The 15513-nt window shown below is 38.3% G+C and overlaps 1 protein-coding gene across 6 annotated transcripts in view; it reads left to right on the top strand.

Annotated features, from left to right (window-relative positions):
• The window catches only part of ST6GALNAC3 (ST6 N-acetylgalactosaminide alpha-2,6-sialyltransferase 3), a 246240-nt gene that overhangs the window by 119736 nt on the left and 110991 nt on the right, over positions 1–15513 (top strand). For all 6 annotated transcript variants that reach the window (XM_068952793.1, XM_068952794.1, XM_068952790.1 and 3 more), the window contains one exon: positions 5739–5933. In XM_068952793.1, the coding sequence (XP_068808894.1) occupies positions 5739–5933 (195 nt within the window). The remainder of the gene's footprint in view (positions 1–5738; positions 5934–15513) is intronic.

Genomic DNA, 15513 nt, shown 5'->3' with positions numbered 1-15513 from the left:
GGAAGAAATACTTCCCAGGCTATACAGGAGACTGTAACTCATATGTTTCTTTCATGATACCTCTTCTATCTACTTTATACGTACACTGCATTTATTGTCTTGCTTTTATATCACTGGTCTTTATTTCTGCTCTTACTCCTCGGCTTCCTGGCTAGTTACATTCCAGTTTAGCAAAGGTGCCCTTTTCTGGAAAAAATTCAAATCTTGCTTTCATCTTAGTCTTACTAGTTTCTGAACCCAAACCAGATCTGACTGCTGATAAAATCTCTTACTTGCTTTGTTCTCTTATGCTGAGAGAGAAAACATTGCCAGCTCTGTCCTGCGGAGCCTTTGAACACATTCAGGTTAACTTTCACTTCTTGAGGAGAAAAAAGTAAAGCTGCCAGTTTGATGCAAACGTTGTTTGACACATTTCTGTTTTTGAAAGGATCTTTGCTATATAGCTGTTTTGCTCTGTGTCTGAAGAATTTTAGGGCCCCTGCCTGGGTGTCCCTGCAGCAGCCCTGTTGGAGAGAGGCTCAGGCCAAGAGGAATAGCGGGAGGGTGGGTTTATTCCAGTACCGGGGAAATGCTGAACTAGGGTGCTGAAAGAATTTCATTTTATGCTCTGCTGTAACAGAAAGCAGCAGTTGAAGATGAAGCTCAAGACTATAAAAGACAAAATTAAATAAAACTGTTTTTTACATATAGTTGTCTACAAAATAAAGCAAATGCAGTACGTTTAACCGTTATTGCTTTCAGTTGGTATTATACTTGAGTAAAAAGCCTGAAAACCTGCATCAGTACCTATAATAAATGTAGTATAATGTGCAGAGGCATTAAAAAAGTGTTTGAGTTCTTCAGTATACTCATAAAGGTAGATATTGAGAAAGTAATACGGTATCACAGCATATCTTGTCATCCAAGAGACTCAAAACCCTCATGTCACTCATTACCTTTCATTTGTCCTTCCAAGCACAGTGGTATCACGCGTCTGTGTAAGTAACAGAAAAATTTAGTGCGGTAAAAAACCGTTTCTGAAAAAATGTTTAATTTCAGTTACTGTTTGGGGAGCTTTGCAAGTTCCAAGAGGTCTTTACTGGAGTCTTCCACAGTATCATATTCAGTTTTGGCAGTTAACAGGTACCGATGCAGGCGGAAATAACAGAAATAACAGTCCTGAGAAAACACATTGTTCTAGAGTAAAGTTTTGGGAGCAGATTCCATTGATTTGCTTTGTTATCTTAGGGAAGTTGCTTTCAGCCACAGTTTGTGTGTCTGTAAAATGGGTTTTTACTGTTAATATTGCTAGGATGAGGATTTATTACTGCTTGTAAAGTGTTTTGACAGTCTCTGCCATATAATATATTAAAAATGGCATAGTATTGCTGTTGGGCTGGAAAGCATAATAGAGATGCTTACTACATACCTCAGAAAAATTTACAACTCGTGAAATTTTCTTCTTATGCTGAAAATATTTCCTTTTTTACTCCCCATGAGGCAAGTGAATACAAAACAAAGACATTTGTGTCTTACTATTCTATCAGGCATTATTAAACTATAAAAAATGGTCGTGTCTTCTCTATGCTTCTTAACAGATTATGAAAGAAAAATTACTTAGTATATACTCACCCAGACTGTCAAGTTCTTGCCAATCTAATGCTAATGAACCATCCTGGCAACTGGTAATTAGCCAAAAACAGATGATATGAAGGTTAGAAATAGTATTAGGAAGCAAGCTGCCTAATTCAGATACATACACATCCATAAAAGTATTATTGTTGATGTTTTATTTCCACTAAATTTTCCATGAAACCCTAACCAGTAATAGTAGTATGACAGTCCTGTTTTTATTTCATTTCTTATTTTAACAACATAAATATAAATTCAAGCCTTAAAGGTGTGAATCTTGTCTGCTGCTTATGGATTTTGAAATGCATACCAGACAGAGTGAGCCTGATGTCTGAGAAATAACCAAAACCAAAATTGGAATTATATTATTGTGGAGGTTGAATAAAAGGGTTTGAGAATAAATTATATAGTGCTAGTGTGTGTTTTCTGCCCAACAGGGCCACAGATATTGCACTGCATGTATTCCAATCTAAAGTGTGTCAACTTTTATCTGATTTTTTTTTTACCTTGAATGACCGTCTACTTTGGCTTAATGTCATTAGCAAATAAGAAACCCCATCACTCTTCTAGTATAGGACCTTGTTTTTATAAGTTTGGTGATTTTCTTCTTGCAACTGTCAGCTAGATTAGTCTAATACTATAGTAAATGGAATAAAATCTTATGAAAGCTAATATACCTTGCCAAGTCTTCCAGCTATTAATCTGTTTAAAAATACATATTATTGTCTACTTCACACTGACACTATGTGTCAAAAAAGTTTATAACTGAATATATATTTTTAATTAAAAGTGTCATCGGTACCAAAATATCTATATTAAATTTGCTGGAAGAGCGTATAGATTGAGATTTATATATGGAGAGTTTTCATATTGGAGGAAAGTTTCTTCTGTTAAAAGACTATTTGCATCCATGAGAATTTAAAGTTAAAAAGGAATAAGATTTGTCTCTGTGCTAAGTTGCTAGTGAATACTGGTTTCTCTCTCCCAAATGGTATGCTTTAAAAGTGTTTAAAAATGTTGATACGCCCAAAGCTTGAGACAAATTAGGGTCTGGTGTTCCTCTCCATACTTTTTGTCATGTCCTAATGTCATTTACAATTCCTGAAATCTCCACTGCTGAATTTTGTTTTATCAGAGGAAAAATCCAGCAAAGTCCATTTCTCTGTAGAAAGAGAGATTTTACAAGGCGAACTTACTGATAAATAGCGCTGGTACTTTTTTTCTTGAGCAGGTGAAGGAGCAAATTCTTTTTAAAGGTGCCCTTCAGAACACTGTTGGCCATTCAGCAGACTGCTTTACTTGATCCTTAAGAAGGCTAAAATTATAATATACAGGTGTGTTGCAGGCTTTTTTTAAAAATTATTTTTACACTGAAATTTATGAAGCCAGTGAAATTCTAGTTTGTAGTAATCTTCCCTCAGAGAACACACATTGTTGAATCTCATGCCTTTAATAAAATCTGCAGTGGAACTGAATCATTAACACAAACTTTCTTTGTACAAGTTGTTAAGTAGACATTGGGTTTGCATATGCCTAGCTTTTTTTTTTTTTTCTTCAAAACGATTGTAACAGATGCCTTCATTCCTTTCAGCTATAAAAATTCCTTTCTCTCATTGCACTCTTCTTCAGCTACTACAGGTTCTTTCTGGTGAAACAACAAACGCATATAAAAGTCTTTGCTGTTTTCTTTTTCAAACAGTATTTTATTACATAACAAAACAAAACAAAGCCGCAAACCCACTTTTTTCCCTTTGTATTTAAAGAGAAGGACTATAAAAGGCAGATGGCCAAGAGTTCTGGCTACACAATCTGAATTCTATGTGGGGCAGGAGCTCTTTAAACAGCTCCTTAGGAGAAGCACACAGAGATGATTACAACGTTTTCAAGTTCAGAACATATCTGCACAAAATTGGGCAAGGATATTCAGCAAGCTGGGAAGGTAGAATGTGTGGAAATCTGATAGTGGCATCGTACGGTGCAGTATCACTGGTTCCAACTGTGGACATTTTAACTGAAGCATGCACGCGCAGTGGAATAAGACTCTAGTCTTCTCTTTGAATATTTGCAATATTTTTATTCTGATTTGCAATAAGTAATATGACAAATCCATTCTCCTTCTCAGTGCTTTATAATTATCACTTCTACTGCACATCTTGGCTGCTCTTCACACTTACAAGGCCTTGATATATAGCTAAACATTTCTGACTCCATCTGGTACAAAGAGAAGTGACACAGAAGTGCTCCCCAGCCAGTTTACTGCAATATAATGTAAATCTGTTATAACGCAGTTGATGCAAAGTGCAGGGACTTCCATGAACCCTGGAGGCTGTTATGCTGCCCTCTGAAGCTTTGCTACTTTTAATTTTACATTACACTGCCATTAATTAACTGAGACTCCTCCTCACTGAATCCCATCGCCAGAATACTGCTGCTCTTGGTCTCTGTGTTCCATTTCTCCTCCCAGTGATCTTGTCCAGCCAAGCTTTCCATCCCAGTCTTTTGCTTCTTTTTTTCTTATAAACCTGTGGCCTTCTAATGCACTGAAACAGGTAGAACCATGCAACTGACCCGCCGCAATGCACTATATTGTCAACTCGTGTGTGTAGGAATACAGTAATATCCCTGCAGATTTCCTGCGTGCCTGTTGTGATGCTCTCCGTCTTCTGTGTTCAGAAATCTCCAGAACCCAAGAACAGCAGCACCCTGTACCTAGGCCATTCGTGTGGTTTATGCTCAGTAAAACTTTCTATCTTTTGTGGTATGTTTGCTGCGTAAATATCATTGTTTCTTCTGCTCGGCGTTTTAGTTTCTCCAGACTGTCAAATGAACCCCCAGGCAAAGAACAGATTTGTTGTCTTATATGGTTGCGACCAGAGCTCTCCTTTCATCCCTCCATCGCTGTTGCAACACCTGTGATCTTATTGCCTTCATGTACAAAAGCCATCTTACACCGGTAACGTGCTGGTTGCTGTGAGTTCGTTCGTTGGTGTCTGTAGACAGGAACTGCAGGGATCGCATTGTGCCATCCAGCATTAAGAGTTACTATGTACTTATTTTCTATTTATATTACTGTTTAGAATGATAGAATTATGTTCAGTAGGGTGATTAAACTGTGGCAAATTAGGTAAAGTTACGTTGTAATTAAAGTACTATTAAAAACACCTGTAAGTGATCATTGGCCCATTCCCTCAGGAAGATGGCAAAAATGACCTCTGAAATAGAGTATTTCATCAAGAATCTTTATATATACCATCTAACACGGCATGTTTGTCCCCAGGTAATTTGTCTAGAAGTAATTGAGTGCAGTATTTCAGAAATTGCTAAAAGTGAGTGAAACATTTTGTTTTCTTGCAAGTTGTTCTCCTGCAGACTGAGGAGTTACACAGGGAAAAAGTTGATATGTTTTCATGATTGTATTAACCAGTCCAACCAGATGGATAGGTTAGAGGTGGAAAGCAAAGGTTAATTAGATACAGACTTCAGACCTGTTACATTATTAACAACGGAGGTCATCTTGTTCAAGATAATAGTGCCTCACTTTGTAAATCTGTGATCCTGGGAAAAGGCAGAATGGTGTGTTGAGTTTGCCAACCATTTATTCTCAAATATTTAAGATTAGTCTTATGTTCTGTTGCATGGGAATGATTTAAGATTAACATACAATACATAAAATCTATACTGATCTTCCTCTTCACAATAAACTTGGTGTTGTATGGATACAAGTGTCATTTGTATTTTCTTGTTTGTCACGTGTCCCAAACAGTGGTGATTTTGCATGGAGACTTTGGTGTGGATATTTACACACAAAAAACCCTCACTTCATTCCGAATTCAAATAAAATGTAAAACTGGTAGACCTTTTTGAAACTTAATTTTGAAAAAGTTATTTTTTTAAGCAGAACTGATTCATTTCTAACTAGTTGTAGAAGAAACTCTTGAAACCTCTGAAATGCAGATTTAGTGTAAAAAAATTGTTCGGCCACCCATCTCTTTGTACTCCAGCAGCAGGGTGACCACCACCTTTCTAAAGCTTTCTAAAGCTTTTCCCTCGTCCTACAATAGAAGTTACCAATTTTTTAAAAACAATTTTTAATGTTAATGATTTTTTCTTCCTTCTTTTCATTACAGAGAAAGTCCATTGTTGCTGTGAGTTTCATTGCAGCATTCCTCTGTCTGATTATCGTTCGTCTCACAAATGAAGTTAATTTCCCTTTGATCCTCAACTGCTTTGGACAAACCAGTGTCAAGTGGATACCGTTTTCTAATGGTCATAGGCGGCCTATGAGAACTCACTATGGATATATAAATGTGAAAACGCAAGAGGTAAGACCTCGTATCAAAACAGTGCAGCAAAAAGGACCAGCAGACCTGTCTTTCTCTCTCTAATCCCACATAGCTGTCCAGTGGAAAAACTAAAGCAAGCATTTTCTGAGCAAAGCAAACAAGTTTCTGCGTAAAATATTTTTTAGCAGCATGTGACCATTTAAACGACCACTGAATTCCTTTAATTTCTGTAATGCCTGAAGTAGATAGAATAGTGGACTGGTCTCAAAATAATGCTTGGTTACAGTGAAGATTAACATTTATACAAGTGAGAGAATTTTTCAAATTAATTTCAGGCCTTCAGTACCTCAAATTCAAAAGGAAATTTTCTTGGGTGTGTTTCTGATAGAAGTCCTAAAAATTTTTAATTTTGTCTAGCATAGCTAAGTAAGAGCTAGTTTATCTGTGTTTCTGTGTGCATAGAAGAGAATGACTTATGAAAAAGAACGTATGAACGTAGAGAAGGTATGTAGCTAGAGGTTTTATTGGATTTTTATAAAGTATTACATTAACACTTGATAGTTACTTGAAGGCCAGGTGTGTGTTTCAGGTCTGTATTTTAAAGTGCTTTGGCCCGTAGACACCTTGCAAAATACTTACTTTTAGTTTGGTAAAAGAACATTTTACAGGAATTCCTGGTTTAAACTATCTCAGCAGGCAAAATACCTAGTGACGTTGGGTTTTAGTGGTGATGGTGGTGATTCCCTTCCCCCATCTTCCTTTCTCTGTGTTTGCCGCTTAACACAGCTGCGAACTCGGAAAAGAAATACGCAGACACAAAAAATGTAACTCTTTCTAAAAGTTATTCCTGGTTCGTTATATCACTGTCAATCATGATAAATATTAAAAGTCCTACGTACCAGTATTATTCTTTTTTTTTTAAATAACAATTATTATATTCATATATGGAATGCATTCAAATATAGCTTTTATAGCGAATGAAAGCATTTTACCACTTCATGGTAGCCAGCCCTATGAATGTATTGAACAAGTCATTTATTGTTTTACCATTAGTGTGTTGAAAATGAAAATCAAAATGAGAAAGAATTGTGGTTTTTACTTCTTTTAAACCTCTGCATCTTCTAATTTATGTCCACGTAAGATGCAGCACTGAGCACGCTGGAGGCCAGAGTATTTTATCTATAGAGCAGAGAGAAGACAAGCGCCAGAAAATAAAGCTGAGTCAGGATGTGAATCCAATCCCACTGAAATGAATGGGAGTTCTGCTATTGAGTTCACGGGGCTCTGTCCAGCATATCTTAAATATGAAAGGGCCAGGAACCCCCTGAAAATGGAAGAGCAGTTTGTTCTGCATGTCCCTGGGTCCCACGATTGCCACTGTGCCAGGCAGGGAGTTGGAACGAGGTAGTACTGCCGTGGTCACTTGATCACTATCAGCCTAACTGATAACTGGAGAGGAGAGGAGCATGCTAATCTCTTTTTACTCACTACTGCCTTCATCAGAGGCTAGATGTAGCTTGTGGGAGCCTTAATTCATTCTTAAATTTGATAACACACTTGGAAGTTCTAACAGTAAATGGAAATGAATGTCCTGAAAGTTGGTGGCCAGTATTGATCAGCAAGACGTTTGTCTCAATTTAGCTTAAGTCACGAAGGACTCCTTAAACTTAGTAACTTTAATTTTTCCCCTTGTATTTGCAGATTACATTAATATTTGCTAATTAAAATAATAACGAAAAAACTGAACATGCCTTAATAATAGAGAAAGCACTATATTCTGATTTAATTATTCCCTTTTTGAGGGAAGTTTTACTGTGCTGCCTATGTGAAAAGCTTTTACATGGCTTATATTTCTTACACACACTCACTTTTGCAAATTGGGAGACCTGCCATCTCGTCAATAGTAAGATCCAAAAAGTGATAAAATTATACCGTAATGAATTATCAGAAGATTGTAAGATGGAACAGAGGAAAGGAGAGAAAGTTTTTAAATATATAAATTATGGCCTTCTCTTTTATTGAGAGACTATACGCACACCTTTTGAATATGTTCATGGTCTTCTATGATCTCCTTGGAAGGCTGTCACCCCGCTGGGTCCAATGTCTCTCCTGCTGTCCGATAGGATTCCCTTCTGTTTGTCAGCCGCTTCTACCATCCTTGTCCTTCTTTCTTTACCGTTCTCTGTTCTCCTTTTCCTGTTTCCCTCAGTCTCGTCCCTGAGACAGGGAAGCCTGGCTGCGTACAGCATCTCAGAGGCCTTCTAGTCCAAACCTCTCAATGCATTACTAAAATAGTACGTATATACGGCCAAAAAACCAGAGTAATTTAGCACCAACCCAGTCAGTCATTTGAAATGACAGGGAAGCTAGAAAATCCAGATGCGCTACTACTCTTCCTTTCGCATCCCTCCCTTGCATACTTACTTTCTGAAGAAAAAGGAAGAACAGCCCTTTCTCCTGGGATTAACAAGTGAAGATAGGAGGAGTTCCTTTCCTTTGGGTAAAGCTGAACGGGATGGGACTTGGAAACCTTAAGAGATGTTTTAAAATCAGTTACTTGGTAGATAAGGCTGAAGGGATCAGTGCTTCGTATTAGAGAAGTTCAGGAGATGTGGTGATACAAACATTCATTTTTATCTCAAGTAGAAACTAGTGAAATGTATATTATTGGGTATGATCAAAATAATGCAGTAGAGGCATATTTCAGATGTATATTTGACTTGACAGTATAATACTAGGGAATTTTTTATTACAAAAAAGTCTGAAAATGTTTTAAAATGACTATAACTAGATTATATGGGAGTATTTAATAGAAACTGTGAAGAGAGACATAACTTAATCTCTAATTAAGGCTGTGCATAATACAGTGTTGTTGCTATGGTTTCCTTGATTTGTAGCTATAGCAACAGCTTTGGAAAAACTGACTTTATGTACAGTAAACATAGTATATTTGAAGTATAAATACATGTTATGTGTTGTACCATACTGGCCTGTTAAGTCTAGGCACATTTTAATTTTTTGACGAGATATTTCTGAAACAGATGATTCTTCACCTAGAATATTTGCATCCAGTCCCTCGCCCTCCCCTCAATACAAGAGGATCCCTTCCCCAGGGTGATCGCTTCTCCCCTTCCAACACCCACTTCTGAAAGGACTCCCTGAGATCTGAGAGAGACTCTGGCTGCCTGTTTGGCAGTGTTGCTCTCTCACCCAGCTACATGAATTTTGACCTTACAATGAAAAGGAGGTGTATGGATAAGAAGACCATATAGTCTTTTCTGTCCGTTATTTCCTCTACATTTTATCTTCAGATTTTGGTGACAGTTCCCATGAAATCTGTCTTTAAGAAATACCCCCTGCCTATTTTGTGAAGCTATTTTTATCTTATTCTTGGTATTTTTTCATAGTATTATTTTGATATAATACCACAGCAGTTGCCTAATTGAAACCTATTGTTGTTTGGGTAAACTTTGCAGTCCCTTGGCCCTAAGCTGATGTGATGATTCTTCTTGTGTATCAAGAACAGGCAAGCAGATAGAAAGAACTAGATATAAAAAAGTATAACCTTCCTCCCTCTTTTGTACCACTCCTACTCTACAGAGAGTTCTGGTAAAATTAATGAACATCATGTATTTAAATTGCAGCATTATGACATCAATTTAAAACCCATTAGCAGTTTGAAACTTTATGCTGAGCAAGTCTAATAGTGTTCTTGGATATTTGAGTGTGCTTCCAGAAAGGTGAATTTTGAATAGATTTTTATTCTACCATCACTATTAAAATAATATAGCATTTTCTTACATACGTAAAATTTGAAATATAGCTGCAGTAACATGTGAAACATAATTATAAGAAGTATATTCGAGTGCTATACAAGATTAAAACTGTTCTTGGAAAAGGGTAACTTCTGAGATGACCTAAAGTCCCTACATTAAACTGCGACTTTGAGAGATCTAATGGCTTAATCTAAAATGAATTCGGAGGGAGAGAAGAGGTTTTTTTGTCATGGACGTTGAAGGATCTCCTGGTATAGTGATGAGCACAGCGTAAAGGAACATGTGTTGTAGCAGTTATGATTCTTTTTAATTCTATTATAACAAAAACAAAAACCAAACCCAAACCCCTCCTCAATAAGCGTTAATAGCTAAGAAATAAACTTGGATCATATTATTGCAGACAGTTTTGTTCTGTGACCTGCATTAATTGTTTGCCAGTTGTGGCACAGTGAGGCTGTTACCTGCCCAAAGCCATTGAAGACTCTATTTGCCAAGACATAAGTATTTTTTGTCATTTGAAATTTTTTGACTGTGCAGACTGGTCTACAGCTGCTTGTCCAGGAGAAACCCATTAGTTCTCTGTGGATATCTCAAACATGATGGGAGACCTGAAATGATGCAAGATACCTGTGTTTAAGCAGCTGAACTGATATCTTAATAACTAACATAAGAAGCATTCACTAAACAAATTATTGCTGGAGTCCCCACTACCCTCTTCCTCTACCCAACCCTTTTTTTGCCTGGGAGAAGAAGAACTTTCAGAATAAGCTGCAAGGTCGACCTGAAACCACTGTTACGAACCTAGAAAAGAGGGAGCAAGCACAGATGATGAGAGTCCTGGATAGAGTAAATCTTGCCAGCCTAGCCTTTTTCCTTCTGTGTGTTTGGAATTAGCTCTGGTTTTTAAAGCAGCCACAACTCTGGTGGTACCTCCTGAGGAAAAAGTCAAGTGCCAGGATAAATATATCAGCTATTCTGTACAAAGGAATTAACTCTGCTCCACGCAGAGCCTGAATGTGATGAGCCAAGCAAGTGGTGCCTGTATAGCAGCTCTGCTTTTTTAAGAAAGACTAAGGGACTTGCCAAGAGATTACTGACAGTCATTGAGCTGTGCCATCAAAAGTCAATCCGTCTCATCCCAAAAGAATCTGGACTAGTAGAAATAAGTGTTTATGATGCACAGAATCATGAGCTGGGTCACTGCTGATGAGAGCTTACAGGCTATACTAGGAGAGTTGCCTGGTGTCGTAGATTTGCCATCTACCTTAGTTATAAAAACTTCCAGAGATTTCTTCTTCCTTCTTGAGGATTTTGTACTGCCAGCAAAGGGGAAGTTTTATGTTAGATAATAGTAGACTACGTACTGGAAGGTGCCAGTTAGGTTTTCCTCGTGAGAAGCGTGGAGGACGCCTCTCCAAATGAGAGACGCCGTGAAAATTGGCTTGAGAGAGAAACAGAGACAGAACTGAAGTTTTCAGCTAGCCAGCTTCATAGACAAATTTCTATCAGTAAAGTTTGTTTTTAGCTGAATGTCAGATGTATAAAAGGGCCAGTCAAGGTGAATGAAGTATTCTTTGGACCGGTAAGGAAGAGAGGTTTGGTATAACAACTTCTTGAATGAGTCCAAACCACTAGGGAAATCATGAAAGGTGGCCTGGCTGATGTAATAAACAGACAAGGATGAGGCTTACACTCAATGGGAGGGAGGAGAAACTCAATATAACTTGAGCATGCTTTTATTCTGGATGAGAACTGAACTCTGTTACTGTGATGTGTTTTCAGCTTCTTTATCGGTAATATTTGCTAAATGAAGGGTATGCTGGTTTGCATTAATAGCAAGCAAGCTGTCCTCTTGGTGTTTCATTTCATCAGCTGAGAGAACAATGCCTCATCATTTACGCACTGAATTTCTGCCCACTGCTGCTTTTTAAAGATTAAGATGCCTCCATCGTAACATGTCTAGTGCCACCCTACTGTGTTTACACCTGGAGCATATTTCTCATAGAGACTCAAGGTATCTTTTGCCAGCAAAGTGTCCTTAAATTGGATGCAGTGATGATAGCTAAGTACTGGTATATAAAATACACCAAGGAGCAAAAAGAGCCAGAGAAAATGGAGTTTTGCTGATATAATTATTTCTACACAAGGAGTTTCTGTTGGCTATGAAATTCAGGAATTTTAGCCCTTTGTGCTCTTGCCCGGTGTAGCTATTCTGGCAGAGATGTGTAGTACTGAGCTGTTCTGAGACTATTAATATTTCCCTTCAGGGAAGCAGAGTGCCAGCCACACACACAGTCACACATATGCACGCAGATGCACACGTGAACACAGAAGCTAGACCCTGCTCAAGAGACAGACCCCTAGCACTGACAGCCGTGCCAATTACTGGCCAGTTTAAAAGCCACTGCCATCTTCCTTGAAGGCCTTTGCTTTCCAAGTCTGCTCCCTTGGCCATCTGTCATAGCCTGCGTTTGGCAGCTTCAGATTCTGTGGGTTGCATATATTGCTTTTGTCTCTTGTACTGTTCTGTCAGAGTTGGTGAAAAGTTTGTACCGTGCAAGCCTTTTCTGTTAGGCTTTTTGTTAGATATAAATGTGAACCTTTGGAGTTAAATGCATCTTCAGCTGCTGATCCATGCTCCCCCCTCTCAGACCAGGCTGAAACGGGTGTGCTGGTGTAGTGCTGCAAGGGAGCTCATAGACGCTCTTCGAGCAGATGTAGACTGTACCAGCAAAAATTGCTTTCCTTGGAAGAGTTTTTCTTGTATGGATGAGTACATTAATCTGTAATACCAAGTATGCCTTATATTGGTCTATATGAGGCCCTACAGAGCTATGTTGAAAGCCTCGTGCCTCCTGTTGCCATTACTACGCTGGCAGTGTATGCTTCATAGAGCTCTACTTCACAGTGTTACCATATGTATAACAAGGAGCCCTGTTTTCTACAGATATGGCTATAAATTCTGTCTGTCTATCTATCATAAATCATTTTTTCAGTTACCTCTATACCAATAAGTGATATTACCAGTAACATTGGAAAGTTCATGGTAAATCCTGCACTTTAAAATGAAAAACAATTCAATCTGGGGAGGTATAGGGGGAAAATGAAGTTCTGTGTTTATTCAGAAAGTGGTAGTATTTCTTTCTTGCAGCCTTACCTTTCCCCTCCCTAGTTGATCTATTTGTCATATTCAGGTAGTCAAAGATCACAGTAATCTGTTGCTTGCTGCCACTCAGGAAAGCAGTCAAATTGTGGTTGAGATGCCTGTTAAATGAATAAATATGGTATTAAATGAAATTCCCAAACCAGCATAAAAAAATCACTAGAGTCATTTTGGGATTGTCCGCTTAATGACAACAACCGATCCTCCATTTTTATTCCCCGCTCCTGGGGTGCGCATTACTGCCTTTGCCTTGTCCACACCAGTTCCAGTCCTCTTTTCTCCAAGTAATAGCATCATTTTTTTGAAGTACAGCTTCTCAGGATTGTCTTTGAGAGGCTCTTGCAGTTAGGACCCAGAGTTTTAGATGTGAAATTGAAGAAAATGCCACAGATCTTGGATCAATATTTCTCCAGGGGGTAGAACTTGCTTGCTCCAGTTACAGGCTGCAAAGAGTTCTCAAGGGCCTTTTATTAATATTTCACCAGCCAAAGTGCAGGTTGGTTTGGGTTCCTTGGTTCTGGTTCAGTGATGCTATCAGCACTCCCTCCCTTCTGCCTTTCTGAGTACTTGTGCCTAGGGTTCATGTTTTTAAAGAGAAAATAAAAGTTCTGGAGTGTGTCAAGTTCAAAAGTATTTTTCTAAACTTTTAGAAAATACCAAGTACCTTCAGATTCCTATGAAATGCCTGATTACATATACAAAAAGCACCTGAAAATACTTCCAGTGGAGTGCACTGAAAGCTTAGATCAGCATATGCAAATATCCTGCAATAGAAATTAAACATAATGATGAAGGACAAAAGGTTGGCCTTTAAATAAAAACAATAACCCAGGATGTGATGACATACAGTATATTATGGAACTGACTGATGACTGACAATTTTGTTTTCCAGTGCTTTTTGTTTAATTAATTTATTTTATTGATTTGGTAACATTTTCTAGCTTAAGATACAGCTTCTCCTGTCATCTTGTTTCTAGCATGGAATTGTAAAAGGTGTGTAATGTCTATCCCATTTCCTCTAACTCTCCCCGTTTAGATCCAATGCACGTTCTCCGAAACTGCTAGTTCCTTCCTTCAGCCTATGTTCATGTTTGACTTGCTCTTCACTGGCCAAAATTTATTTCAGTAAGTTGTCAGGTTACCTCTTCTCCAGAAAAAAAAAAAACAATCAAAAAAACCCCACCATTTAGGACAGCTTCTAAGGCACAGCTTGGAGATTTGGGAGCTGAGAGGCTGTTCTTAGCAAGCCAGCTACTGCTACATTCTGCACAAGGTTTGGTTTCTGAAGGCATCAAAGATGTGCCCCAAGATGAATGCATTATATTGACCCGGTCTTTGGGTAATGAGTTTTTGAGAAGCAATTGTCAAATTGATATGACTTTTAGATTTCAAACGAGAGGAACCCATGAAAAATCACATCTCAGCTCAGAGCTCACGCACATTTTTGAATTTCTTTCAGATGTATTTACAAGCATGACTTATTTCTCAAATGGACTGAGTCTCAAAAAGTTCATTTTCAGCCATGCTGGTGTCTCCCAAATGTTGAGAACTGGTGCTTTTTCATTGTTTTCTAGGCTAACCAGGCTGCCTGGTTAGAAGGCAGAGAAATACAAGTTTCTCAAGCACATCGTAGATGGTGCTTCTTCATTAAGGCTCTCAATCATAAAGACATTAAGAAAGGATAGAGGCAAGATAGGGCTCTGAGGAGTCCCGCAGGAGATTACTTTGGAGCTGGAGAGGCAGTGCTGTGGATCTGCCATACAGGTGAGTCCACTCTGGAGCTGTCCTGTTAATTTCTGCTCCAGCTGGTCCATGGTGTTGGAAGTGCTCTGTCATCACCAGCATCAGTGACAGCTGATGGAGCTGATACCACTACTGTAATACAAATAGTGATGTTTAGTGTTGACCTGCTACTTGGAAAAGAACAGCTGGAGGAACAGGAACTAATGAATAGGGAACTAGCGGGCTGGGACTCCTAAGAAGCAGTCTCGAATGCTGTCCTGCTGTTGGCCTTGACCAAGGTACTTCCTCTCCTCACTGCTTCAGTTTCATCATGTTTATGAAGGATTCATGTTTATAAAGAACAGATAACACTTCTGGAGCTTGTCAAGTTCAAAAAGTAAACTGGCATTAATCAAATGGACTCTCCTTGCAAAATGCTTAGGGATCTGCTGTCCCTGTTATATTATCACTTATTACCAGTGTATAACTGCCACAGCATTGTTGCCAGAATAGCAACAACAATAATCTTTGCACTGTACTAATGCGTTATTGTGACTGACAAAGGACGAGGTAATCCGGGTACTGATGCAGTAGTGTTGGCATAGATTGTGTAATGATATATAGCAACTTTCACAGGCTGTCATTAATTTTTGCATGTATTCTGTCTGTCTTTGATAAGCATGTGTAACTCCTAATAAATTTTTTTTGGAGCTGAGCACAAGAATCAAGGAAAAATAGACTTCTGTAGCTATGGAGGCTGGTGATAGCTGAAAACGAGAAGGCAAAACTGACAGATAATTGCAGATGAGAAGTAATTTTCAAGCAGTGGATAAGAGTGACATTGTTCTTGTTTAAAATGAGGAATCACCTTTGCTGCGCGCAATGCAAGGTAAATTCTGTTGTGAAATCGAAAACATTTGCAGTGTTCAGGCTGTTGATAAGCACATAGCAAACAATG

This window comes from Struthio camelus, chromosome 8 (assembly GCF_040807025.1).
Source record: "Struthio camelus isolate bStrCam1 chromosome 8, bStrCam1.hap1, whole genome shotgun sequence".
Lineage (NCBI taxonomy): Eukaryota > Metazoa > Chordata > Aves > Struthioniformes > Struthionidae > Struthio > Struthio camelus.
Note: the sequence above shows the minus strand (reverse complement) of the source record. Positions and strands in the feature narration are given on the sequence as shown.